Raw genomic sequence first — 27,547 nt, forward strand, 5'->3', positions numbered from 1 at the left:
ACAGTCCAACTCGACTTTTTACACCAAAACAAGATAAACAGCAGCTCAGACGTACAAAAAGCTGACGCGTTTTTTAAAATGTGCAGAAAGAAAACACGAGTCTGCAGGCGAACCAGGACTTCAAGCTGAACGCAAACAAAAGCAAGTTAACACAGTTATATCGAGAGCAGGTGAATTGATCATCATAGTTTCAGTGTCACTGATCTGTACGAACAAACGGTGTCGATACTTCTGCAGTTTTGTTTTTGCCGAATAACCAAACTGCAAGAATCAAAAAAAAGCTCACAGACTGTTTCTGTTGAAATGTATTATAACAATTTAAAATAACTTAATTGTTTGTGTTTTCATTTAGGGAAACTTAAAAAAAAAAAAAAAAAAATCTCCATCATTAAATAGACTGAATATTTTTCCATCCACATTGTAGGAGTCCAGTGTTTTTTTGTTTTTTTTTAAATGACCTCCTGTTTTTCTAACATAATTTCCTATAAAACAGACACGTAGTTTTATCTCCATGACTACCCACCTCAAGATGAACTTAATCCGACGTAGTGCAGGTGCTTGTTTTTACAACGCAGGTAAATCCAACATAATTTCTTCTTCACTCACCAGTCGCAGCAGCAGCAGCAGTCGACTCACTGCTGCCACTCATGGCGGAAACAGGTACTGCAACAAAACTGATCCAGACGTATGACTGTAAAAGCAAAATCAATACACTGGATGATTTATGGATATCGGTGGCGTATCAATACATTTTAGCTTCTTCTCTGGTTTCTAATGTTTGTTTCTAATATTTGTGAAAAAAAATTATACAGACAAATTGCAGGTCGAGCCCAAAAGCATCCAAAATATACAAAAAAGAAGGACACAGAATTATTTTAGATTCTCTCAAAACAAGTGTTTTTATATCTGTAAAAAAGTGCTTTTTAGATTATGTTTTCATGTCATAGCTCGGGCTCGTATCCGTCTGCAGATTCAAATATAATAAACTGGAGCTCAGTTATCTTACAGGCTGAACGAAGAATCGAAGTCGAAGTTAAAAGTACAAAATTAGTGTTTATTATTCAGAAATCTGACATGAAAGTAGTTCACAGCAAACAAATCACATAAATCTCATATATCTACATTTTCAGCATCTGTACGTCATAATTTTGTAGTTTATATTTTTACAGCTGCCATTTGATTTTGCTCAACATTTTAACAGTTTGTTTGTGGCACCAAAGGAACAATCCCGCATGTTAGCGCTGAAGCTTCTCAGTTTTTCACATGTTCAATAAACAACATACAGTAAATCAATATTTGTCTTTTAGACCAATGATGATGTTAACTGCTCGCTTACAGCTCCATCAAAACAGAGTACATCCACTTTCCAATAACTCCAAAGGGTTTTTATCTTACGAAAACCAGGACGGATAAAGTCTGTCTTGTGTTACATTAAACAGCAAAAATATCGCTTTGGAGTTACTGGAAGATGGAGTTGTTGTTTTTTTTCCCGATGGAGCTAAGCTCGGCTAAAGTCTTTAAATATGTCGGATTGTTCCACGAACCTTATTACGGACAAGCAGTACTGACATGTTAAGACTAAACAAACGATTCAAACAGCATTAATATGAAAATATATTTGTGTAACATCGTGTGCCTTTAAAGCTAAAGTTCAGTTTAGTGCCTTGATTCAGTGCTCGATTTCAGTTAGTTTTTTTTTTTACGAAGTCGCGATTACTTTCTCACATCAACTCGGTGCCAAATACAACTTAAGTCTCTGCTAAATATGCCAGAAAAGCGCTGACGTCAGCGGAAATAAAGCAATTTATCTTTTATCACCTTCACGGTTTACTGTTCTCGCGTTGCTCATAAACTTGTGACGATTACGGTGGCGCCAACTTGTGTCGTAAATTAACAGAACAAAAAAAAAAATCGACCAACTCGTATGTGCGGAGTCGAGTCCAGTCAGATTTAGTCGGGTCGAGCTGCATTTACATCAGGCCGAGTCCGGCTGAGTGTTTTTAATTTCACAGCACAAAAATCTATCGGCTCGTGTGTGTGGATTCCAGTCGCCTGAAATTGACTCAGGTCAACTTGAGTCCGGTTTAGTAGAATCAAGCTTCGCCCGGTCGGGTTTAGTCGGGCTACGTGAAGCTGCTGAAAATCAGGAAGAGTTTTGTTTTCATAGCGGTGACGACTGTATTGGTGCCGTTCGTGTTGAGCACCTGGTTTCTATCGGTTTCTTTTCTTAAAGCTGAGTGGAGCTGCATATTCACATCGTCTTTTCAACCGTCACCTAAAACCCAGAGAACCTCCATTATCGGCCGCCGTAAGACTCGATGATTGGACTTCACCTGCTGTGCGTCGGGGTCACAACACACACACACACACACACGTTAGACCTTTCGAAGTCTGTAGCGGAAGCGGACGTCGGCGGCGGGCAGCAGGACTCCCAGACCGGCCCGGCTGGAGTCCAGCTTGGCTCGTCTCTGGCCGTCCTCCAGCTGAAGGTCGAAGTAGAGCAGCAGCAGACACACGAACTGTTTGATCTCGTTGACGGCGAAGTGGCGTCCGGGACACATGGACGAGCCGGAGCCGAACGGCATCAGGTAATACTTGAGCTTCTGGCCGTCTTTGTAGAAGTCCGTCTTCAGTCCGCCGTCCTGCAGGTAGCGGTCGAAGCGGAACATCTGGCGGCACACAGAGAGAGTCGTCAGCAAACATCTGCACGGCGAAATCCGAAGGTGGCGTCCTCTCGCGTCAAATTCAAATTTAATCATCTTTTATCACATATTAACCTGAATTTTTGTAAAATTACTTCCTTAATCTCTTGATCCCTCCCCACCCCCCAACTTTGATTTAAAGTCTGTCTTCCTTTTCATTTAAAATGTTGTCTCATCAACTCTATAATATTAAAGTTAACGTTTTCTCAAAATGCCAGACTGCTCCTTTAATACAGGGCTTCGGGATTATGGCTAAAATCATAAACATGTATTTCATTTGTGATGATTGTTATTATTCATTAGCGTTTGGAAGACAAAATGTGTTTTACTGTAGTTTCTGGTATTTTTCATTCAGTACTGAAAGTGACCGTTATACATAAAAAAAAAAAAATTAAAAAAAATACCGCATTTCAGTGTTTCTAACGTGATCGCAACTTAATATACAAGTCAACAAACTTTAAATTAGCATCAGAAAATCTTGATAAAACAAGATTTAGATGCAATTGCGTTTAGATCCCACCAGATGGCAGCAGTGACTCGGTGCGCCTCAAATTGGCTACTTTATAGAGGAAACAATAACAACGACAAAAACAAAAACAGCAATCAATTAACATAAATATCATCCAGATCAGAGTGTTTGGCAGCGAGAGGTCATTCAACTGACTTTTAATTTGAAAACGTCCTTATTTTTTTTCCTTTACTTTGCATTGTTTATTCACCGTTTACAAAACATTCAGGGATCTTTTTAATGGTTTTCTACAATCATTATATTTTTATTAAAATGTTAAAATGTTAGTGAAAACGACGCTGAAAATCTCAGGACCAAACAGTGCTGCATTTCTCAATTAAGGTGCAAGTTAACTTAAAATGTGATTGTAACACTGTTTTTAAATGGTTTTCTGTGGTTTAAGAAGTTTTAGGGCCAAAAAAAAAACCTCTAAAAATTTAAATACCAAATGCTATTGAACGCAATTAGAAAAATGTAAATATTTAAGGTATAAAAAAAAAAAATGGCATTCAGGTAGTTTTAAAAAGATTATTGCTGTTTAAAAAGTCATAAAACCCTCCAGATAATCCATTAAGAACGCCTAAAATATTACAGTCCAGTCATGTATACAGTCCCATTAAAGGAGCAGTCTGTAGGATTTAATGGCATCTAGTGGTGACATTTCAGATTGCAACCACTTTGAAAGTCCCTCTCTAGTGTTTGATTTGTCTTTCCTGGGCTACTGTGGAAACATGGCGGCTCCCTGGAAGAGGACCCGATCCCCATGTAGAGATGAAGTGCCTCTTTTTTTTTTTTTTTTTTAATTTTTTTTTTAAAGGGAACGAAAACATCCGGATCAATGGAGCCTCCCGAATCCTACAGACTGGTCCTTTAAAAGAGTTTGTTGGGTAGATTTGAGGTCAGAACAGATAAGAACGTTTGATTGTTTGATTGATTGATTGATTGATTGATTGATTAGGTGTTGATGGGACGTGGTACCTGCGGTTCCTCGTAGATCTCGGGGTCCAGGTGCATGCTCTGAGGGTACATGGCGATGATGTCACCTTTCCTGGTGGCCATCGAGCGCTGGGCGTCCAGCTGCAGAGTGAAGTCCTCCTGAACCACCCGGATGTTCATGGAGGCCGAAGACAGACGGAGGCTCTCGCTGATGGCGCTGTCTGAGGAGGAAGTGAGGTCGTCATTCGTCAGGCAGGTGGGCGGAGTCACATCACTAAGACACGACTGACCGTGTGTGTGTGTGTGTGTGTGTGTGTGTGCGTGTGTGTGTGTGTGTGTGTGTGGGTGTGTGTGTGTGTGGGTGTGTGTGTGTGTGTGCGTGTGTGTGTGTGTGCGTGTGTGTGTGTGTGTGTGTGTGTGTGTGTGTGTGGGTGTGTGTGTGTGTGTGGGTGTGTGCGCACGTACCCAGACGGAGGAGCTTGTCCAGCTGCTCCCTGCTGAGCGTCAAGTCTTTGTCGCTTCTGAACTCGACCGCGTCGTCTCTCAGGACGTCCTGGATCTCCTGCCGGACCGCGTGCAGGGCGGCGGGGTGACTCACCAGGTAGTACATGGCCCAGAAGGTGGCCGGGACCGTGTTGGCCACGGACGCCCACAAGATGGCGAAGTGGTGGGCTGAGAGTCGGAAGGAGACAGGGAGTCAGAACTCACCCGAACCTCACCCACATCTGACCCAGACCTCACCAAACCCTCACACCCTCATCTGACCTTCATCTGACCCTCATCTGACCTTCATCTGACCCTCATCTGACCCTCATCTGACCTTCATCTGACCCTCATCTGACCTTCCCCCGAACCAAAGAGCTCTCGTCTACCTGCTTTGTCGACGTCCCTCAGCATGTCGTACTGATCGAACACCTCCGATCGTCTCCTGATGAACTGCGACATGTTGGACCAAAACGACATCCGGTGCGGCAGGAAGTGGTCGATCAGCTTCTCGCGGATCGCCTTGGTCCTCCCCAGCAGCCAGATGGGGATCTCGGCGATGAGCAGCGGAAACATGGTGTCGAACTTGATGAAGTCGTCCCTCAGCACGCCCATCCCGCTGTGGCGGCGGGAGGCCCCCGGCCTGCCGTACATGGTGAGGAAGGTGGCCTCGAACATGACCGAGTAGCAGAACTCGTACATGCTGCCGCTCCTCCAGCCGTCCTCCTCCTCCTCCCCCAGGTGGTCCTGACGAAACACCAGCATCAGGTTACCCATCATGCTCTCCGTCAGCGACGTGAGGCCGTCGCCCTGCAGGAGGTGGAAGGAGCGGCGGATCTGCTCGTGCAGGCCGGGGAACTTCCCGCCGATGACGGGCGGGTAGCCGAAGGTGAAGGGCGCCGCCCTGTTGGCGAACTCGTGGAAGTCGAGCTGCCGGCCTTGTTTGATGATGTTCGGGTAGAGTAACGGGTTCATGATGAAGGTCATGTATTTACCTGCGGGTGCAACAACAAATACTTTTATGAAAAGGAAACACAAACATCGTCACAGTCTGTTCAGGTGGATGAATTAAATTCAGTGTTTTGATGTAAATATTTCCGCTACATATTTTGGAGTTAATAACTTCGTTTTAATTTAAATTTAAAGTTACCAGCATCAGAGGCCTAAACATGGAGCTCCAGGGTGTTTTCGCTCTCTAACCCAAACCTAAACTGAGACTTTAGTTTATTTTAAAACTTAAACCCCAACATTATAAGATGGGGGAGGGAGGGCTTGACGTTAAACCTGATGAAAAACACAACAAAACCCCCATAAAGAAACCAGTGGGAAAAAAAGACCATTCAGAAGCTGCTTGAGAATCTTGACGTTTTTAGGTTTCCTTCAGTATCACAGCGATCCAGTGAAAGTGGTCTCTACTTCCACGATCCACTGCAGACAGGCGCTGCTCACAGATAATTCAGCTGCAGTTAACGGGACGTTTTCAATAAATATGAATAATTTTAGGTTAAAAACGGGGCCCAGAGAGAACAAGATGATATTATCAAGCTCACTGGTTGCTGCTCTGCTTACACTGTCGGTTGGCTTCATGCCTGTGTTTACATATTTCACTCAGACTGATTTTCACTCTGAGTTGATGAAATGCAGCTCCAAAGAAGAAAAAAAAAAGAATTAAAAGTTTAATACGAACATCACACCGAATTTAATTTACATAGTTTGAGAGACTTTACATATATTCGGACTAGATTAAAACCATTTAACATTAAAATATGCAGACAGAAACTTTTTAATTATCTTTCTGTGCTTTTACTTTGTTTGGTTTTTATTTCCTGTGTTTTTAGAAAGCTGTGTTGTGTTTTTAATGGGTGAACTAATGGAAACCTTTGACTGCTCTTTTATCAGACGGTTTCAAAACACCAACCTGCTATCTGGACAGTGAACACATCTCCGAACTTCTCCTTGTGCTCTTCGAGAAATTTATGGGCATCTTTTCCAAACTCCAGAGCCTTTCCCAAGAAGGGAATCCAGCCTTTTATTAAAGGAGGCTCGCTGTCTCGTCTGAAAGAGTGACACAAGAGAAATTAATTTCATATGATTCTTTATACATGTCGGAAATTTTTCAGGCCTGGAAGAGGTTTTTTTTGTTTTTTTTAACCTGACTTATTGAGTAAACTTTCCCACAGAGTTAATGAATCACGTCAAGGACTTTGGACCTCAGGTGCTCCCAATCTGACAGGTTGTGAAAGCTGAGCAAATTTAATCATGATGTGATATCAAATACTTGACACTCCCTCCTCCTCCTCCTCCTCCTCGCTGACCTGAAAACTGAGAGGTGAACAGACCAAACCTCCTTTCAGAAGAACACAAGTCTTCTGTGCTCCTTTGTGTTCTCGACACAATGAGCTTCATTCTTCTGTTTTCTATCGTCCTCATGATGCACCTGCTGCTCTGAGAATCACTATTTGGTCTTTGAATGTTTTAAAAAAAGAAAAAATACTCAAGACTGTTGTTTACAGATTCTGAATCCTGCAACACATCTTTAAAACCAAGAAACCACTTTGGTGACGATTGAACACAACTTTCTGCGAAGAGCTCACCTTTTCAAATCACCACAATGCTTAACACAAACTTTTTTTTTCTCCACCATCATCATGAGGCGTCAGATTGTGTCAGATTTTTAGACTGGATGACATGAAGAGACAGAAGACACCGAGGCTGACTGAATGGTCTCCAAGACGACGAATAAAACCACAGTTCTTATTTGGCCTCTGAGCTTCAGCACACTCAGTGCGAAATATAGAGTCACAGAAGGACATTAAAGAGCCGAGTTTGCACTTTTATTTGAGAGGTTTTACACCAATACCGACAGAACGGTGTTGAACACAAAGCCCAAAATATTCAACGACTTGCCTCTCTTTTTTAAATGGCGAAAACACAAAAGGTCACACAAGGTTCCGGGATATTTGGAGGAAAAAAAAAAAAAACGACCTTTACGATGCAAAAGACAAGACTTCCAGACGTCAAGAGGATTCACCTAAAAGGTTCAAACCTCTGGTCAGATTTAAGAAAAAAAAAAACAAAAAAACCACAGGTCAAGACGAGTCTCCACCTGAGCTCATCGTCGGTTTAATGAAACTGAGGCGGTGAGCAGGACGTCGCCGCTTTCTCCACAGGAAGTCAAAACAGACCAACTCCCTTCCGATGAAAATCACTCGGAGGATAAGTAAGTATTCTCTTCGTTTTCTGCGGTAAATCAGACTTCACAGAAAGTCCTAAGAGCCTACAGATGAGATGATAAACCTGCGTCTTAATCCACCTACTAACACCACTATCTCTAATGGATAATATCAGTTTAATAAAGTAGGAACACCGAGAGACACTTTTCTCTCTTTAAGCCTTTTATCGAAGTGTCCTCCACTTTAACATGCAGATGAAGCACCAAAACGTTTGAGAGTTCGTGTCTGAACAGGACTTAATGAAGCTTATAATGCAATCATGTTGCCTAAACCACCTGCCTTGGTTTTATGAAGGCTTGAGTTTGAACTAAGTTATAGCTGTAGGAAGGCAGAAAACGCCCCAGAGTGTGTTCACAGTGAGGTGAACTAACGAGATGCAACATGTTTCTCAGATATTAAGAGCAGCTGGTAGTGTTTGTATGTTTTTACCTTTGAACAGAGCAGCTGTTTTACAGAGTTAACAGTATTTGAGCTAAAAAACAACTAAAAAGAGACACAAAACGACCTTGAATTGATGCAAAACAACAACAAACCCCCCCCCCCAACCCCCCAAAAAACCAACTACAAATAAAAAGAAACGACCATAAATAGGGAAACAAAACTACAAACCAAAACAACAACAAAGAGAAACAACAACCAAAGACACAAAACAACAACAAGGACATAAAAACTGAACTCGAGACACAAAACGAGTCCAGAGACAGTGAAATGTGTTCCTGCTGATGGTTTAGTGGGAAGCTCAATTTTTCTGCTGCGGTTGTTGGAAGTGGAGCGACTCTGACGTGGGGGAGTTGCTGGCTGAGTTCACCGACCACCGATCGAGCGACACATTTTTATTGAGGACGAGTTACAGTTTCCAGCTTCAGTCCCTTCAGATTTTCAGCACACAGTTAAATCAGAGTTGAGGTTTTTTTTGGGTTTTTTTGGAAGGGAGGATATTTCCCGTGATGGAGTCGCACCAGCAGCTCACCGCTGCCTCCACTCTTTGTGCTTTGTGTCAGAGGAATGTGATTATCAAACGTCCGCTTCCTCCTGAGAGCCGGTGGTCTGGTGTTGTCCGAGGACGAAGAGGAACGTCCTCCATCTGACCTACTTCTTCTTTTAAAACACACACACACACACACACACACACACGGGACGGAGTTCACTCCTCAGGGCGGACTGATGTGAACCCGATTCTGCTGCTTGTGTCCCGGCGGACGTCTCGATGAAGCTCCTATCACCCTCATCATCAGCTACTGTGCTGATTGGGTTCTCTCCTCCTGTTTCTTATTCATTATGTCCCAGACCGGATGACTGTAAAGTACTGTAAACTTCGGTATTCGTCTGCCAGAATATCCTGTTTGTTTATTCTTCAGCTTGATGTCCTACTTATGTCCTTTTTTTTGGGGGGGGGGGGGGGGGGGGGGGGTTAGATGCAAGAGCCTGATGAGCAGCTGGTAAACATTACCAGTGGAAAAAACCCAAATATGCAACAATAACATGAGCAGATAACAGAACTTATTCTGACAGAAATGATTCACAGGTTAGCCGAGTGGTCTTCAATCTGTGGCTCGGGGCCCCTCATTGGGTCAGAGGATGGTTAACAGGACAGAAAAGCACTAAAACCTTCACACATGTCTGCAGAGCTGCACCTTTAAACGGGTGAAAGTTCACCTTTGACCTGCTGCTGCCTGAAAACTTCACTCAGACAGAAAACAATGGGAGGAGACTCAAGTTTAAATGATCAGCTAATTGATTTAATTTATCAGAAATAAAGATTAAGTACATTTTCAAGCAAATATTGTGAATTTTTTTGGTGGAATTTTCGTGACCACATTTTTCTTTTCTTTGTTGCACTGCAACCTGAACAAGACCTGTGGAGATTAAAAATGATTTCACTTTGAACAGTCCAAACAACTCAACGAATCAATTCATGGACAAATAACCAACAAATTAAAAAAAAAATAAAAAAAAATAATCGATAATCAGCCAGTAATCCGTGTCACTGACGGATAAAGAAAGGAAATTATAATTTATAACAATGAACAGTCTCACATTAAAGATCACAACTCGGGATCAGGACTCAATACAGGACTGAAGAAATTCAATTCAATCGGTAAAAGTTATTTAAGTTCTGAAACTTTTTCTCGTTAACGGACTATTTTCTTCGCCATCAGTGCGGCGGAGAAACACACTGACACAAACAAGGATGAACTCGGTGTCACGGAACCGAACCGGACCGAGTCACAGAGACCCAAACGGTGCCAGAGTGAAGCGGGTGGACTGACCTCTTCCTTCGGCGGAGGACGCAGAGGAGCAGAGCGAGCAGGCCGAGCAGGAGGAGCAGCAACGGAGACATTATCCTGCTTCTGTCCGGAGCCTCCGACACAACCAGTATCACTGTCACGCTCACGCTCACACACACACACACACACACACACACACACCAGCAACACAACGCTGTTAATACACACACACACTTACTGCTTCCGGCCACGACCTTCAAAATAAAATCCCTGAGCAAAACCTGGTTGGAAACAGGTTTTACTGCAGATTTCTTTGTGATTATATATATATATTTTAAAAAAAAAAAAAAACGCGTAATAATAAATCCTGATAGATTTGTGTATTGATGATTCGAGGTCAGTCACAGATGAAAAGATTAATGAGTAAACTTGAATCAAGCACACACAAAGTTCTTCGCCTACATTTCTTCCAATCATTCGAGCAGCAGAAATGTATTGTTGCCCTGAAATCAGCATAAAATTAAATATTTGAAGAGATCAAATTATAGATGAGAGCAAAAAAAAAAGAAATAGAGAATGTTATTTAATTAGTTAAATTAATATAAACAAGAAAGTTCTTCTGATTTAATCTGATTAAACACAGCTGGATTTGTATCCAAAAAAAAGGTGAACAAAGTGCTGTACAACTTAAAAACAGAATCTAAACCATCAGAACGACACAAACATTTCAAGATATTGAAAAAAAAAGAAGTAATTAAAACAGAATTAAAGTTCGAATAAACAAGAGTAAGGAAACGACACACAAGAATAAGAGCAGCAAATAACAGTCAAAAACAAATTGAAATAATAATAACAAATAAAATTAAGGCCTATAGCCAAATTAAAATGAAGTATGATATAATCTGGTAAAACCAGTGAACGTGAACATATTTTCAAATGCTGACAAATAATTGAAACAAACGTGTTAATCCTTCAAAGCGGTAATTTATACGGCCAACTTGTTGTTATTGATTAAAATTGGATTAGATAACAAAAATTGTAACTCCGAGCCTTTATTTTGAAGGCCAATAATCCTAACTTCCGGTGCCATCATTCTTCGTGCCTCCTCTTCGTCCAGACACGCGCTGTCCCGCAATGACACGAACATGTGACTCATCAGTAAAATATAATCAAAAATCAGAGCCGGATGAACGATTTTATTCAGAGATGTTCATACACTTATTGATCCACAGCTTCTGTCTATTTTTAAACATTTATGTTCATTTTATTAGTTTAATTTTAGAATTTTCTTTTTAAATAGTATATCAAATATTTAATTCTGTTTCTTTTTCCTCCAATTTTCATTATTTATTTAAACTTAAAAATAAAAAGAAGCAGATGTCCTGATAGACAACCTTGTGGTACGCCACCATCTGTGGAAAGTTAGTTCTGGTTGTTTTTATAAATGTTCTGGATGTTTAACAGCATGAAAACAAACATCCTCCTCTTCCTCAGTTTCAGTTTAATCTTCATCTGCAGAGCTACGGTCATCAAAACCCTCCAAATTAATCTCTTCATTTACAGCATCAAATGTAAATTAATCCGCCGCTGATAATAGTCCCCGACAAATGAAACGGTCAGATACATATCCTAAAAAAAGCACTCAAGTATTATCAGCGAAACGTAGTGAAAGTATCCAAATAAAATCCTGCAGACAAACACTTGTCTGTATCAGACTATTGATCGTTATTGCCAACGCGTCTGCATCTTCTTACTTTCTATTCTATTCTATTAATCCCTGAGGGGAAATTCTTTCGCGACAGCAGCATCCCGAGGGGGAGCTGCTGCAACAGGCTGCCACGACCGCGGCGCCAACTGACCTGAAGTGCATGTTTTTTGGGTGTTGAGAGGAAGCCGGAGAACCCGGAGAGAACCCACGCAGGCACAGGGAGAACATGCAAACTCCGCACAGAAAGGCCCGGGACCGGATTCGAACCCTGAACCTTTTTGCTGTGAGGCCACAATGCTAACCACTGCACCACCGTGCCGCCCAATTGGGTGTCGAACAGATTTAACCTTTGACCCCCCCAATCACCATTTAGAGCTTTATAAAAAAAATAAAAAAAATCAGCCAAATGTTTCAGAGTCTGTAAAACAAAACTCGGATAAATGGAGCGGCAGGACGAAGCGAAGCACCTCAAAAAGGCCGAGTTGTTCTTTTATTTCTTAATCAGCGGTGAAATGCTCCCCGAGCGGAAACATCGTTTTCTGCCCGCACTCGTTTCGGGTCGTTGCGTCACCATGGAAACACTTAGCTGACTCCAGCTCTCCAATTGAGCAACAGGGTGTGACAACAGCAGCCTCACAGAGAGTCTGAACATGATCGGACGTGAGTCACAGCATGAGAACAGCAGCCTCTGAAGGGCAGTTCTGGTTTTAATCAGAACCTGATACAGTTCCCGTAAACCTGCTCGTTGTAAAAGGAGCACGAACTCGCCCTCCGAACTCGCCTCTTTTTTTTGTGACTTCAAAAGGAGAACTGCAGTTTTCTGTGCCGTTTTTTTTCTTTTCTTTCCTTTTCCCTGAATTGGGAAATCGTTTGATGTCATTTTGTGGTTTTGAAATCTTTAGTGATTCAGTTTGGGTTTTTTTCCTTTACAAAGTCACTTTTCTCTGGAAACAACAGATTTCATGTAAAAGACTGCAGCTGATCTGAAATGCTGCAGAGAAAGTATGTCATCAAGAGACGTGTTTCCTGTTTTAGCTTCTCTTCATCGGCTTAATGCTAAAAATCATCAATTAAATTTCTCGTTACATAAAAAAAACCTTCATCTCATGGTGAGGATCTTATCGCACCTTATTATCCTAATGGAGTACTTTGTTCTCAGAGAGCAGCTTTACTTCTGGAGTTACTAATTTAAGTGGTGAAAACCTGTCCGCCGTGTTTCTGAGGGCTTCCTGGTCTCCTGTTTGTTTTGGCATTCTTTTCTGACGTCTTTTTGGTTAAATCTTCACCCCAACATGCTGTTCTGACCCCGTTTGTTGGTTTATTGTTTCCACATAAATAAAAGTCATTCAACTTTAATTCCGCCTCACATTTTTTCCAGGTTACCATGCAGCTCAAACTGGTCAATGAACTGCAGTTTTGAGGCCTCCAGTCTAACATTTTGGGGTTATTTTTGGAGCCAGAAGCGACCGTATTTGAACCAACAGCTTCAGTTTGAGGTTTAATATCTAATTAATGATGGATTAATTTTCAGAAGGAGCACCAGAACACTGATCTGAAAGAGGGAAGTTAACTCATGACACCATAACGACTCATGGAGAACATTCACTGACTTTGTATTTCATGAGAGAAGTTGATGCTTTTTGAACGGGAGTCTATGGGAGCCAGCCCCCTAGTGGCCCTCGGTGGTATTGCACTTTAAGGCACTTCTCCATTGGCTTCACTTTTCAGAGGTGAAGACTGCGTCCATTTTTACTATACAGTCTATGATGCGTCTCCATCTCACTTTAAATATCAATCTAGAAAATAATCACGGAGTTTCATGCACTTTTTTTTTTCATAACAAGGGCAGCTTAAAATTGCCGCTTTCCGTTCACAGTTTCCTTTACGGACAATTTACGTCGCGCTCTGTGCTTCAACGTCCACTTCTTCGCAGCATTTCTTCTGTTGTTTTTTTTTTTTTCCCCCAGAGCCGGACGAAGTGTTTCCAGCCTCCTCGTCCCCCCCCCTTGAATGAACTGCAGTAACCTCTGTGACGAGCCACATTCATGCGTCAACGACACAACGGCTTTTCTCTGCCGAGATCAACTCGTCTTCTGTCTGAAATAAAAGGAGCGGCTCGAAGCCTTTTCAGTCTCCCACAACAACAACAAACCTTGTGTGTGGAGTTCAGCGGAGGAGTCACAGCCAACGCTCGCTGGCCTCACAGAGGCCTCAGTCAGCAAACAAGTCGCCGCAGCCGCCGGAGGACAAAACCTGCTGCCGGGTATTATCCACCGCTCTGACTCCGAACCCGGGTCGCGAGCCGACGGGCCCCCTGCTAACCAGAGAAACGCCGTGAGAGGTCCAACGAGGACCGGACGACTGCACGCAGTTTAGATCTAAAGTAAACAAACGTGCGCCGCCGAGAAACAGCTGAGATGCTTTTTGTTTTGCGGCCGTCCTCCTGTTTATCTGCTTGCTTTCCTGAGTAACTGGTTTTAAAACACGGTTCTTTATTTCTGATGAGGCGGAAACATTTCTGACCTGAGGTCATCACACTAAGAAGCAGCAGCGTGCAGACTCTTATTTGCTCTCTCATGTCGGCGTCACGACAACTTCAGTCAGAAAAATTCGAGGCCGATCGTTGCCGACCAATCAGAGCTCGCTGTCACGTCACCATCTCCGTGATGTCATCGGGAAGGAGGAGCCAGACTAAACCGGAGCGTAAACACAATGACGGATGACGTCTGAAGCGTCTTAAGACACCGTATTAAAAAAAAAAAAAAAAACGTCTGTACCGTCGCTATGGTTACAGTCTCCGTGCTCCCATTGGTCAGCGTCACGTGCACGCGGTGAAAGGTGCGACTTTAAATCGTATTTTGAGTAATTTAAGTGTCAGGTGTCTTCGGCCCAGACGGCTGCTTGTATGACAATGACGTTTTTAATGATTTAATAAATAATTTTATTCGTTTGTTGGACGGTCTGTCCGATATTTTACTTCTTCTAAAGTGTTGTTGTGTGTTAGTTGGGGATTTTACACTTTAATTCACTTAAGATGGAAAACTTAAATCATTTTAATTAAACAATGCTTCCCATGTTAAATGCGCTCATGTCCTTTACCAGATTCCTGAGAAACATAAAGATATTATTACGTCTCATATTTACAGTGTTCGCCATTTTTTATTGTTTTCATATTTTAGCCTGATTTCTGATTCTTACTTCCTTTATTGATCTATTCACTAATTTATGCACGTTAGCGTTACTGCGGTTGTCTATCCTTGTGTATTTTTTTTTTTGTGCTCGTGCTTAATAACTTCAGAAATAAAACAAAATCACAGTAAATCCTCAAGAAGACGAGCATAAATCAAAGTGAACTCAAAACGGGTGAAGATACGATCAGCGAGCATCGAGTTCGAGACCGTGAACGTTCACGACAGCTTTTATTCAACCTTTGAGGAATCATCATTACAGAACAGACTGTTCATACAGCAGCGATGATGATGATGATGATGATGAAGAACACGTAATGTGAACCACTGTCGGCAGGTTTCAGGGAATAAAATCCAAAATCAGGATGCGAGTAGAAACATGATCAAACAATAATAAGAGGTTTCTTTTCAGTTCTAATAAATCTGAATCATCCCGCTTGAATAAAACCTGAGTACAAGAAAGACAACGCAGCGATCAGCTCATGCAGGCAGAGACGACTTCATGGTGATGGAATATATGTGATGGAATAATTGACCTTTAGTACTGCAACAGCTCAAAATGAAAAGCACTGGCCCGAATATAAGAGGATGGAGTGGGTTACAGTTTATAACTGCGGTTCTATGAGTTCAGGGTCAAAGTTACGGTAAATATAAATCCTGCAGAAGGCAACAGACCAGAGTCCGTTAGCTCTGTGTTAAGTCATTTTAAACCCTTAACAATAACTGTGATATCCGTGAAAAGCATCTGGAGTCCTCATCATCATTTCAGGTCATGAGAAATGAGGTGAAACAAAACAGGAAAGAAAAATCTATTGCGGTGCCAAATACAGTCACAAGAGAATGAGGTTTGTTAGAGCTGAATCTGGGACCAGCTCGACTTTATTTATCCACTTGGGACTTTAATTAAAAACAAATGTATTATGTTAAATGTTGGAGAAAACCTGCAGGGGCTCTAAGAAGAGTTCTTTTATTTGACTCAAACGGCGGTTTAAATGAAAACCTGCAGTCTCATATTCGGGCCAACGCTGCGCTCAACACTCAAGCGTCATGCTAACATCTGACGACATGCTACTCTGACTGTGATTGGACAGTGTGCGATGAGGGGCGGAGCTATGAGCACAAGCTGGCATACACGAACTAACAGGATGAGACGACAAAAATCACATCTGGACAGTAGAAATCTGTACACGGTGATTAAAGGTAATTTCCCCTCCGAGGAGGAGGCGGAGTCTCAAACACTGCTGCAACCAAAATACAAATCAAGGTGCTTGTTGTTGTTTTTTTTTTTATTCTTTTGCATCCGCGGCAGCACTCACCGCATGAATTCCCTCCAACAAAGATTTAATAAACTGTCAAGTCTGTTTCTTTTAGAAGAAATGGTCAGTAAATACCAGCCGGTGGAATAATAAGAAAAAGCAATGTGACGTCCTGAAAACACCAGCGAGCTTTCAGGAAACATGTTAAAAAAGTAAATAAAATTCACACTGAAACAGTAAATACTGTCAGTCTTTGTTCAGACTGTTAAAAGTGTTCACGCAGCTTTTTAATCATTTTTGAGGCCGTTTGTGATGTCATTTAAATTTTTCTTTTAATCAAAACAAAAAATTGCACACACTTGAAGCTGATGAATATTTGATGCTTTCCTTCTATCGAATGTTTATAAACCGAGTATTTTGGGCTTTGAGAGATTCTACTGAGCATTATTTACTGTTTGCTGCCAAAAGCTGCCATCTGTCGGACCTTTGAAATGTAAATGACTGCACGTGGAGTCCCACAAGGCAACGTATTGGGTCTTCTATGCTTTTAATGCATGTTAAAAACGTAATACGAGATTTTAGTAAACTAGCTAGTTCGCTGGAAATGTTTATGGTGATGACGAGGCTGAAGGAAATCACAGCTGTCAATCAAAGAGGACTTCAGCACGTAACAGACAACAATTGTTAAGATTCAATCCAAATTTAAAACACATGTGCAATGTTTCAGTTCCCCGAACAGCTGAATTTGTGGTCCAATGCTTAAATATGCAGATTTCTACTCTATTTAAAACCACCAACTTAAACTGTGCAAAATAGTCAAAGTGACTCCCGTCGACTGTCTGGTCGTCAAAAGTGGAAAACACAATAAAAAGCAAGTAAACGTCGCTCCATGAAACACGATGACGGTTCCGACGTGAAGCAGAGTTCAGTGTCTGGTCCGCAGATTTAAAATAAGAGTTCAGTTTAAAGGCATTCATTCAGGGAGGTGGTGTAAACACGACGGCGGTCCAGAAAGCTCTCGGCGATCCGGGAGGAAAGGAAAGGAAACAGTAAGTAAAGCACCAGTCTGTCACCGACCCGACAGTCTGTTCTCAAAGGAATCAAACCTTCGACCTTTCCGTTTCTCCGACGAGCAAACTGCTGACGCGGCTGCAGCAAAACTTCACGGTTTCATTTTCACCATCAGAAATGAAGACAAACACCTCCAAAAAAAAAATCAGTCATCAGGAGCCGAAAGGGAAACAAAAACAGATTTGCTTTAAAGATTTGATGTTTTAACACCGACTCAAAGCTCATTTTTCTGTCTGATGATGAAATCTCTGCTCCGGTACAAAGTGGGCGGAGCTATGGTGGACATGACATGGTGTTACCAACTTGAGGCCACGCACACCTATGAGAGCAACAGATGTAATTTGTCTGAGGAAGATAAAAACATCAATATGTCACTTTCAAATCAGACATAATTTGTTTCCTATAACTACACCTGAGAAATTGTTCTGAACACTTTTGAATTTAACAACAAAAGCAAACAAACAAGGATGTTTGTCGTTAAAGGTAATTGAACGCTTGTGTTTTATAAATACACAATTTGCTCGACTCCTGTATTGTGGCCATTTGTACTTTTTGTAACAGGTTTGCCTGCTGATGAGTCCAAACAGAAATGAAGCTCATGTTCGTGGCTTTGTGTTTGTTGTTTTAGCGATCAATAAACATAAACAAAACCAGACGGAAGCCATCTTGACACCAAAAGCGTTGGCTGTTTGTCCCGACAGTTCTGGTGTCTTGGTGTTTCGTGTCGGACTGATATTGATATCTGAGCCTGCTGGGTTTCAATCCTTCCATTTTTTTATCGACATAAAAAAATTAAAAAAAACACCCAAAATTAAAAATAAGTTTGTTGTGGATAAAAAAAAACTTAATAAAAACCATCAGCGGTGTGGAGTGATGAGGAAACTGTGTCCTTCCTAACAGAACCGTCTGGTTTTAGTTTTCTATTTTCTCTGACTGCAGCTCCTTTTATGACCTCATCCTGTTGTGTCAGCAAATCAGCTTTTACTACCGGCAGTAAAAAGATCGAAACAAGCCTTCGGCTGCTTTTTCTTGACCTGATTTTCTGGATAATTCTCGAATAATTGAAGCTACGTTTGAATGGAAACCTGCCTGGCTAAATAGATGAGTTTTAAATCATCAAAATAAGCGACATGATCCGTGTGGGAACTCCACACATGGACCAGTGGACATGTGGTTCGTATTAAGACAGACCTGAAATCTGAGCCAGAGTTCACGGAAAACTCAGGAAATCGTTTTATGACTGTTTAGCAGCTTCATTTAGATGTTGAGACATTATCTGTAGTTCTCGTAAAAAGAAATGAAAAAAATAGAGAGATAAAGTTGTATTTTTTTAGTCTCCATTGATCAAATGGCCACAACACGAGTAATGAAGCCTCGTATTTAGTGCGTTGGACTCATTCTGAGGTGTTTCGGGTACTTCTCATTATTTGTGAGATGTTAAACTGATCGATCAGCTCATTACACAAGCAACAGTTTGCTGCAGCCTCAGCTGAAAGTGAAGAAGCAGGTCAGAGAAACTAAAAGGGAAGAAGGAACGTCACCGTCTGTTGGTCAAATAAATAATAAAAAGGTAAGGGGAGAAGGAGGGACTCCTGTTTCTTCTTCAGGTCTCTGAATTCTTGCTTGTTCATAGCACGGCAGGACACTTCCTGTCCATTAAGACAATTTGGTTTGTAACAGATGGACCCGTTAACAGAGAGCCGGTTATTTGGTGGTGAGGATTGGCTCCTCTCGACCGGAAACATCCGTGCGTTTCCATCGTGGTGGTAAAAGCTGAGAGATCGCAGCTTCGTTTTACACTCACTGTTGAAGGTCTCGCTTCGGTCTCTCCGGCTGAGACGAACAGCGGTGAGATTTGGCAGCTGGTAGGTTTTGGTTCTCAGAGGAGGTGGGAGGTTTCGCGGAGAGAGAGAGAGAAAGAGGGGGGGAGGGAGGGGGGGTTTGAGCGGCGGCCTCGCAGGGTCACCAGTAGAAGGAGCGGGCCAGGAAGTTGGCGGTGGCTCCGAGCCAGCTGGTCCCGTCCTCGCCGGTTCCCACCCGGGTCACCGCCTTGTCGGGCTCCTGAGACGGACTCTCGTCCTCCGGCAGGTAGTCGGGCAGCTCCACGTTCTGCTCCACCTCCACCGAACCGTCCTCCGCAAACGGGATCAAAATCTGGAGACACCGAACGGGGGAAAACAGGCGACACCTTACTGCCGTGACTTTACTGCGTTAAGAAAGAGGCGGGACGGTTTTGTTGGACGAGAGGGTTTCGATTCTGGGATTTTACCGTGAAAGCTGACGTCTAATGGATTCAGTAAACTGGCGAATATAATTTACTGCTTGAGGAGTCCCACAAGGCGACATTCTGGGTCCTCTTTACTTTTACTGTATATTAAAATCATAACTGGAAATGTCGGGAAATCGGCTGGTCATCCGGTAACTTCATGATAACGACAAGAGTGAAGAAGATCACCGCTGTCAATCAATAAATGACCGACGATCGGCGCTTCTACGACGAGAAGCTGCTTCCTGAGTGTTTTTATTTTGATCGTTGCTGACGAAACAGAGTGAAGAAAAATAATAGACGTGGTAAATGAAGTGGCTTAGAAAGGTTGAAATGCTGAATGATGAACACACAGTGGAGTTATTTTAGTCGATATCATCCATTAAATTCAGCCTGGATCGCCTCTGGACTTCTCTACTTTGGACATAAGTAGGTCAGCTGTTTCCTGTCTTTATGTTAAGCTAGGCCAAAGGGCTGCTGTCTGTAGCGTTATATTTATATTGACATATGAGTGGCATCAATCTGAACATCAAACTCTCAGAGAGAAAGACAAGAAGAGGGTTTAATGAAATGTTTAGCTGTTCTTTTAATGATCTCAAGACGTCACTCTGCCCTGATGTTTTTTTCTTAATTATTTGCACAACATTGTTATTTAACGAAGAATTACAAATATAAATCTGCAGTCAACCAGTGTCTTCGTAAAGATATTTAAGAATCTGTCAATAAGAGAAAGAGAAGCTCTCACTATTCATCTGTGTTTACAGCTTCAGCTCGTTAATCTTTAGTTCCCGGACAGGCAGCTGGATAATGTTCGTTTTAAAGATAAACTCCAAAGATTTTTGGCTGCTGTTCGGGATCTCGTTCACTCTGCTGTCGCCCTTCTGGTGATGAATATTATCTCAAATACATAGCCAGACAGACATATTCACACTTTGCTCTCCTTATTTTAAGGCCCGCTCTTTACTTATCCCGTTTAATCATAATAGAAACATGTGGTAAGTCATGTTTATGTATGTATTTATTTACTATCACTGCAGACAGACAGATGTGGAGTCCGCCGTACAAACAACTACCGAATGATGACATCAGTAAAACACAGCTGGAATAATATAAAATGTATCATAAGATGATGTTAGAAGAAATACTGAAAGAAAATAAACACTTAAAAGTGTCCTTAGAACTATTTACAGCTACGTTGCAGTCTGTTGTAACTTATTTAGATATGATTGTTCAAACTGCATCTAATGCAGCTTCTCTTTCCAGCTGTTCGATAAACATGAAGTTTTTCCACTTCAGTGAACCACGCAGGGTCAAATATCTGCTGCGTGTAAAGTCACGTCAACAAATGAGCTGTAAACAAGCTGAAGTGACTCCAGCTGAGTAAACTCTCAAGTGAAACTGACCTCGTCTCCGTTTTCTCCTTTCCCCACCTGCTGAGCCGTCATCACCCGAGTGGCGGCGATCGCAGACGCCAGAGCCTGAACACAAAAAAAGAAACGCCTTCGGTTTGTCGCTTCGTCCTTTTATGTTTCTCCGTTATAATAATGAACTTCGACTGTAAAATGCCAGAAATGAGCAAATAAAGCTTTTTGTTACCAGATCAGTTATGAATACAAAAGGTGCAACTTTTTCCAGGATATTTTGACTTGTTTTAGTCACAGACGTCTTCAAATATTTAGTTTTACTGGAGAACTGTAATTTGATCAATTTGTCTCTATTTTTTTCCTCCATTACGTGTCCGGTGAACATATTCTACATTTACTGCTCTCTGTTTATCAGAGATCTTAAAAATCATGACATGAGGTAAAAAAAAAAAAAAAAAAAAAAAAAAAAAATGCCTTATTTTAATATTAACAACTGAACAAATTTACAGAAATAAAGAAAAAACCTTTGTGGTAAGTAAACAAACGGCATGAAAAATAAGTTCACTTCCCTTTTTTTCCCTGTTTCAAATCTATAAAATCAAAACTTTTTAGTTGGACCTGGTGATCAGAGGAAAATCTGAGGGTCAAACGTAGCTCTGACATTTGTGCGCAACAAAACTTTTTGCCAGCTCCTCGTTAAGACTAAATTGTTTGATCGTAGCGACACAATGACAGAAACACCGTCAACAGGTTTAAAGTGCCGACAACGGTTCGCATGTGATGTTTTAAGAAAAAAAAAAAAAGCTTTCTGGAGCTCCGCGAGCAGATCGGTCCGCTGTGGTGCGTCTCGTCTCACCTCTGCTTTCAGGTTCGACCGGATCCGGACGATGCATCTCTTCACGGCCATCTGGAAGGTGAAGCTGATCACCCCTCTGATCTTCAGCAGAGCCTCCTCACACAGAATCCTCCGACCCTGACCGGGAAGACGAGTCACAGTCACACGAACGTTTTTCTCGGTTTGTGTCTCGAGGTTGTTCGCAAACTTGAATGGTGAATCCCTCAGTTTCCTCGGCAGTGTTCCCCGACAACTCTCCACCTCCGGTAAAAAAAAAAAAATCGGAGATGTCCTACGTCTAAACTGCCGGCAGCTTTTACCCGATCTATAAGCCTCTGCCTGTTTCTAGCAGCTCTTGTTTCCCCCTCAAACTCCCACACTGATGAATGAACGAATGAACTGCTCACCGAGTCGTCCAGCCCGTCGATGTGGAGGATGACGGTCTTGGCTCTCTTGTTGCTGGAGCCCAGGAAGAACTGGGCTTTGCGGCGGCTGCCGACGGCCTCCTCGGACGTCTCGCCGTCGTCGCTGCCGGACGCCTGCAGGAGCTCGTAGATCTCCGACGCCAGCAGCTTCGTCTCTCCGGGAGTCGTCGACCTGCGCGACAAGAGACAAAGTAGAACCTGAAGTTCTTGTTCCAAATTAAGGCTTTCGGACTCCTGAAGGGAAAATCTCTGGCGCACTCTGGTAAATTGTATTTGAAAGTTCACAGTTTGTTTCCGAAACATTTATGTTACTTTCCATATGTTGTTTATAAATTTCAAACCTGTTGTATTTCATGAGAGAAGTTTTTGAAGGGGAGTCTACGGGAGCCAGAAGCTTTTAGGAGGCAGCCCCTGGTGGCCTTCACTGGTACTGCACTTTAAGGCACTTTTAACATCCAGAGAATACAATTTGTATATACGCTCAGATTGAAAAACATCCAGATTAATCAATCAGAAAATTTACAAATTCAGTTTAGAAAGAAGCCTGATAATAATTCCAGATTTAAAACAGACGTTAGGGCTGCTGGCGCAGACACCTGTCCAGGTGAACATCAGACTCACTTCTGCACGACGTTCTGGAGGCTCAGCATCATCCCCAGCTCTCCTTTCATCTTCTCCCGGTTGGCTCGACATTCTGCCAGGTAACGGATCGCCTGCAACGACAACCAGCAACAGTCAGACTGAGGGATGAAACTCAGAACGACAGAAATGGTTCCAGTCCTCAGCCGCAAATCCAGGACACGAGTCCTGAAACAGAAAAACAGCATCCTGACACTTTCCTGACCCGCACTGCTCGTATTGAGAAACTGTCCTCTGCACACTGGAACAGCTGAATGCTTCTGAGACCAAACTGCTGCATCTTTCTCTCGTCAGGTTACAAATATCAGCGAGTGTTGTTTCAGGTCTGAAGGAGAGGAGCTATGAGGAAGGTGAATGTCCAAAGGACAGAAGGTAGGGCTTAAAAAAACAACAACAACAACAAATAAAGGCAGCAGTGTTCCTCACCAGCAGAGCGGAGTAGACCACCTGAGGGTTGGGGTGGTCCAGGAACAGGATGAGACCCGGCAGGCAGCCCTGGTCCTGGACGATGGCCCGGCGGTTCATGGGGTCCGCGGCCAGGTCCCTCAGCTGGTTGACCACGGCCAGGGCGTCCGGCTCGGCGCTCATGGCTGACGACGTTCACTCACCCATGCAAGAAGCAACTGAGGATGGCAGCAACGCACACAGTGAGGCTGAGAAATAACTCTCCTCTGTCTGACCGATTGTGTTTGTGTGTGTGTGTTTTTGTGTGTGTGTGTGTGTGTGTGGTTCAGGAGGCGTTCAAGAGCTCCAGTAACATTTAGAGACAGTAAATATAATTTTAACATTAAACTTCAACAGTTACAGCAGTTTTAGTTTTTAAACAATTACAGTGAAAAAAGGTTAAAAGGTGATGCGTATAAATTCTCACAGGGGAAAGTAGGAATAATATGAAAATCATATTGAATGACGTGAAAGTGATTATAGTCTATGCAGCTGTTTCTACATATAGTACATCTTTGATATAATGAGGCAATGGAAAAAAATAAAATATATATATATATATATATATATATATATATATATATATCTATGCTTCTCCTGGCTAAAACACAGCCATATATTCTTGAAAAAGGAACCAATAGTTGTGTTTCTTCTCTCCCATCAGGTATGCAGCCTTTTAATTCTGCAGACATGAAACTCAAGAATATGAATCCACCTGTTGCCTCCAGCATCGATGAACTAAACTCTGAGCGACAGTGGGGATATTTCGACCATTTACTGAAGATGAATCCAGATGAATGGGTAAACCGCGGGCCGAACTGACCAGAACATCTCCCCCTCTGTGAGAGCGTCGTGTTTCCGGGGAGTGTCTCCGTGTTTTAGGGAACAGGAGAGCACGAAGTCAGCAGGTTTTCGCGGAGGTTCAGGTGCGTCCTCACGCAAGGCGACAGGCCCGGCGGAGCTCAAACGACAAAGCGGGTGCCGTCACCCGTCGAGCCCCGGTTCTCAGGCGGCGTGTTCTGGGTCAGAACCGGCGACCGGCTCCCCGAGCTGACGCCCTGAGGGATGGCTAAATGCTAACGGCGCTCACCTCTGACGGTCACCGGCGCCGGGCGGGGAGCTAACGGCTAACGTTAGCTGTCCGGTGGAGCTTCTCCGCCGTCGGGTCGCCCGGAGCGGACGCGAACCACCGGCGACCGTGAATATTTTCAGCGGGAGGCGGGACGCGGTAATTCCGGTGTGTTCCGGCTCAAATGTAAATCTCTCGTGCCGTTTGCACTGACGCTGAATAAATCGTGAAATCGAAGCATCGATTTTTCTTCCTGCTGAAAGCGATCAGGCGGCCGCGTAAGAGCATCAAAGCCTGTGATTGGACGATTAGCAGCCACCTGATTCCGCGGACCAATGAGCTGTGTTGTTGTAAGAGTTAAAAGGTCCGACGCCCTGCTGGTGTCAGCAAACTGATGCGGGATCCGTTTTAGAGGCTCACGTGTCACTGATGTTAATAATCAAAGTGAAACTAAAACATTTGAATAAAAATAAAGAAGGGGGGAGAAGTCACCACAGAGAACTATCTGCACATTTTAAAATGTTAGTAGTTATACACAAAAATTCCAATAACAAATGATATTCATATCCCCATCCAAAAGGACACCTTGGCAGTCTGATATTTGGCCTCACCATGGTGTGAAATGCAGACCCACGTTATGTCAAAATGTGTTGTGTTTCCGTGTCGTCCAGCAGAGGGCAGCACACACCTACCAAAATAAAATTGAAAAAAAACAACCCATCAGAATGAAAACATTTCAGATGCTTTTTTTTTTTTTTTTTTTTTTTTTTTTTTTACCAGTGAGTGTCTGAATCATTACGACTTACGCAGCATGTCTTCGGGTTCTGCAGCGTTCAGAGAAAGTGTTCAAGTGCTTTTGTGAACACTGGAGCACGATGTCACCCAGACTGAGGGGGCAGGTGGAGCGCCTGCAGCTTTGCAGAGACACATAGTCTCGTGAGGCAGGGTGGTGCTGGTTCAGATGTGGAGCCTGAAGGTGCAGGGTGTTTGCAGAAGTTGGCTCAGGTCAGGCCACAAAGGGGTTCCAATAGTCTGGAGAAAAATGGAGCACAGCCTCTGGGTCTGAAAAATGACACCAATGCAAAAGTGCCTTTAAATGCAATACCGCTGAGGGCCACTAGGGGCTGGCTCTGAAAAAAACAAAAAACAAACTCTGGCTTCAAGAGACTCCCATTCAAAAAGTAATCATTTCTCAAATACAGAATCAGTAAATGTTTCCCACCATGGTGTCCCTGGCTAAATTCACTCCTTCTGATCAGTGTTCTAGCGGTAAAAATAAAAATAAAAAATACTCCAAATCCACCGGAACTGCACCTGAACAGGACCAGCAGAGACTCCGAAATCAGACATCAGCTCTTCACTGAACAGTGTGGATGACAGCGACAGACTCTGCAGTGCCGAGGCGCACAGTGACATCAGACCTGCAGTCTCTGCACAAAAAGCTCCCTCACTTCAGAAACCTTTCAGGAACTAAAAGCACGAGCAGATCGATGAGGAGGTGAAGATCTGCAGCAGGGAGGCCGTTTAGTTTATTCAGTCTGCTGCAGACGCACCCACCGTGTTTCTTTGTCTCCACTGCAGTTCAGAAGAGTTACACCGTATAATATCAGTTTTTTTTGTGAAATAATCATGTAATATCTGCGAGGGAGTCAGTGTGGAAGGAAATCATTTGGTCAACAAATCTGATGCCCCTTTAAGTAAAACATAAGAAATGTTTCTTAAATATGAAAATCAAATATAATAGAATGGATGCAATTTTGCAGTCTTTTCATTTATTTGTATTTTTATGGTAATTTCCAAACAGCCAGGATCTCCAGATGTCAGAAAATCTGTCCATTAGTGTGAAATAATTCAAAAATATCATTCAAAGATGACAATAATAAATGATTGAGAGTTTAAGCAGCCAAAAATAATTTCTAACAGAAAAGCTGAAGAAAAAGCTGATTATGATCCTCACATTAACACATTTACAAGCTGCACAGCGTTGATAACTAACCAGTTATTACTTGATGGAAACTCCAGTGTGAAGCTGTGTCAGAGGAGAAGGAAGAGGAAGAGGAAGAGGATGAGGAGGAGGAGAAACACTGACTGAAACGCAGAAACTGTGGCGTTTAAAACAGAAACAGCTTCGAGATGAAGTCGGTGCAGTTACACCTGTTGAAAGCTTTGTTTCTGATCACGCTAAGAGGTAAGAGAGAAAATGAATGAGTGAAAATCACTGATAAAAACTTTAACTTCCACAGAGTTTGTCTCCCTGCAGGTGTCAGCTGTGAAGAACTCACTCCAGTCAACAATGAAGAGTCCAGTTTAGAAGGCAGCACTGTTACTCTGTCCTACGGATACTCCCAAACTATAACTGCTATTGATTATTTCTTCTGGTATCGACAATATCCAGGAAAACCACCAGAATTTCTCTACCACATCTCAGGACATAACATTTCAACACCATCAGAGTCTCTGAAATCGACCACAAAGTTCTCAACTAAACTGTCTGGACAGAAACATGTGGATTTTCAGATCTCCTCTGCTGCAGTGAAGGACTCTGCTCTGTACTACTGTGCTGTGAGGCCCACAGTGACAGCAAACCCACAGTCTCTGTACAAAAACACAAACCTGAACTCCACTTTTTACCTCCACTAGAGGACGACATCATCAAGTAGGCGGTGCACTACTTCTGCACTGAGTTCAACCATCCTGTCAATAAGAACTGCTGCTGTGAAGAGAACAACTGTCAGACTGAATGTTGAACATCAGCTAGTTTCTCCTGTTCATTTAAACCTTGTTGTACACATGGAACATTGGCTGTGGATTATTCTTGCTGCTCTTTTCTTTGGTAAGATAGAAAGATCAACGTGTTGATTGATTGTTCTGATTTAATAAATCATATTTATTGATTCATGTCTTCCTCTGAATGTTCTGTTCTTCCTCAGAGTGTAAAGGAGAAGACAAAGTGAACCAGACATCAGGACATGTCTCTGCCACTGAAGGACACACAGTTACACTTGATTGTAACTTTGAGACCTCTGCCCAATCTTTTTATTTGTTCTGGTACAAACAAGAAGAAAATGACTTTCCAAAGTATATTTTGCAGCGTCAAACCTACGGAGAAGGAGTTAATGCTCCAGAGTTCAAGATAGAAAGATTTGATGCTAAACTCAATAAGGAATCAGTTCCTCTGAAGATCCAGAAGCT

The 27,547-nt window shown here is 42.5% G+C and overlaps 2 protein-coding genes across 4 annotated transcripts; both read right to left on the reverse strand.

Moving 5' to 3' along the window:
* Positions 1-1,033: 1,033 nt before the first annotated feature.
* On the reverse strand, positions 1,034-10,254 carry cyp7b1 (cytochrome P450, family 7, subfamily B, polypeptide 1). Its single transcript, XM_069170165.1, has 6 exons — positions 10,133-10,254; positions 6,548-6,684; positions 5,019-5,624; positions 4,612-4,818; positions 4,189-4,367; positions 1,034-2,669 (listed from the first exon to the last, which is right to left on the reverse strand). The coding sequence occupies exons 1-6, from the start codon at positions 10,201-10,203 to the stop codon at positions 2,376-2,378; spliced, it is 1,494 nt and encodes a 497-aa protein (XP_069026266.1). The 5' UTR covers positions 10,204-10,254; the 3' UTR covers positions 1,034-2,375.
* A 4,946-nt stretch (positions 10,255-15,200) lies between these two features.
* On the reverse strand, positions 15,201-25,500 carry LOC138210734 (armadillo repeat-containing protein 1-like). Of its 3 annotated transcripts, XM_069170026.1 has the most exons (8): positions 25,162-25,500; positions 24,967-25,043; positions 23,269-23,465; positions 22,825-22,916; positions 22,186-22,375; positions 21,800-21,916; positions 20,983-21,057; positions 15,201-19,467 (listed from the first exon to the last, which is right to left on the reverse strand). In XM_069170026.1, the coding sequence occupies exons 3-8, from the start codon at positions 23,428-23,430 to the stop codon at positions 19,276-19,278; spliced, it is 828 nt and encodes a 275-aa protein (XP_069026127.1). In that variant the 5' UTR covers positions 23,431-23,465; positions 24,967-25,043; positions 25,162-25,500; the 3' UTR covers positions 15,201-19,275. The 3 variants fall into 3 exon arrangements, with proteins under 3 accessions (XP_069026127.1, XP_069026125.1, XP_069026126.1); XM_069170024.1 differs by lacking the exons at positions 24,967-25,043; positions 25,162-25,500 and adding an exon at positions 24,377-24,467; XM_069170025.1 differs by lacking the exons at positions 24,967-25,043; positions 25,162-25,500 and adding an exon at positions 24,110-24,199.
* Positions 25,501-27,547: the final 2,047 nt, after the last annotated feature.

Source organism: Embiotoca jacksoni, unplaced genomic scaffold, assembly GCF_022577435.1.
Source record: "Embiotoca jacksoni isolate LCO1_2020_lvr unplaced genomic scaffold, fEmbJac1.0.p SCAF_48, whole genome shotgun sequence".
Taxonomy (NCBI): domain Eukaryota; kingdom Metazoa; phylum Chordata; class Actinopteri; family Embiotocidae; genus Embiotoca; species Embiotoca jacksoni.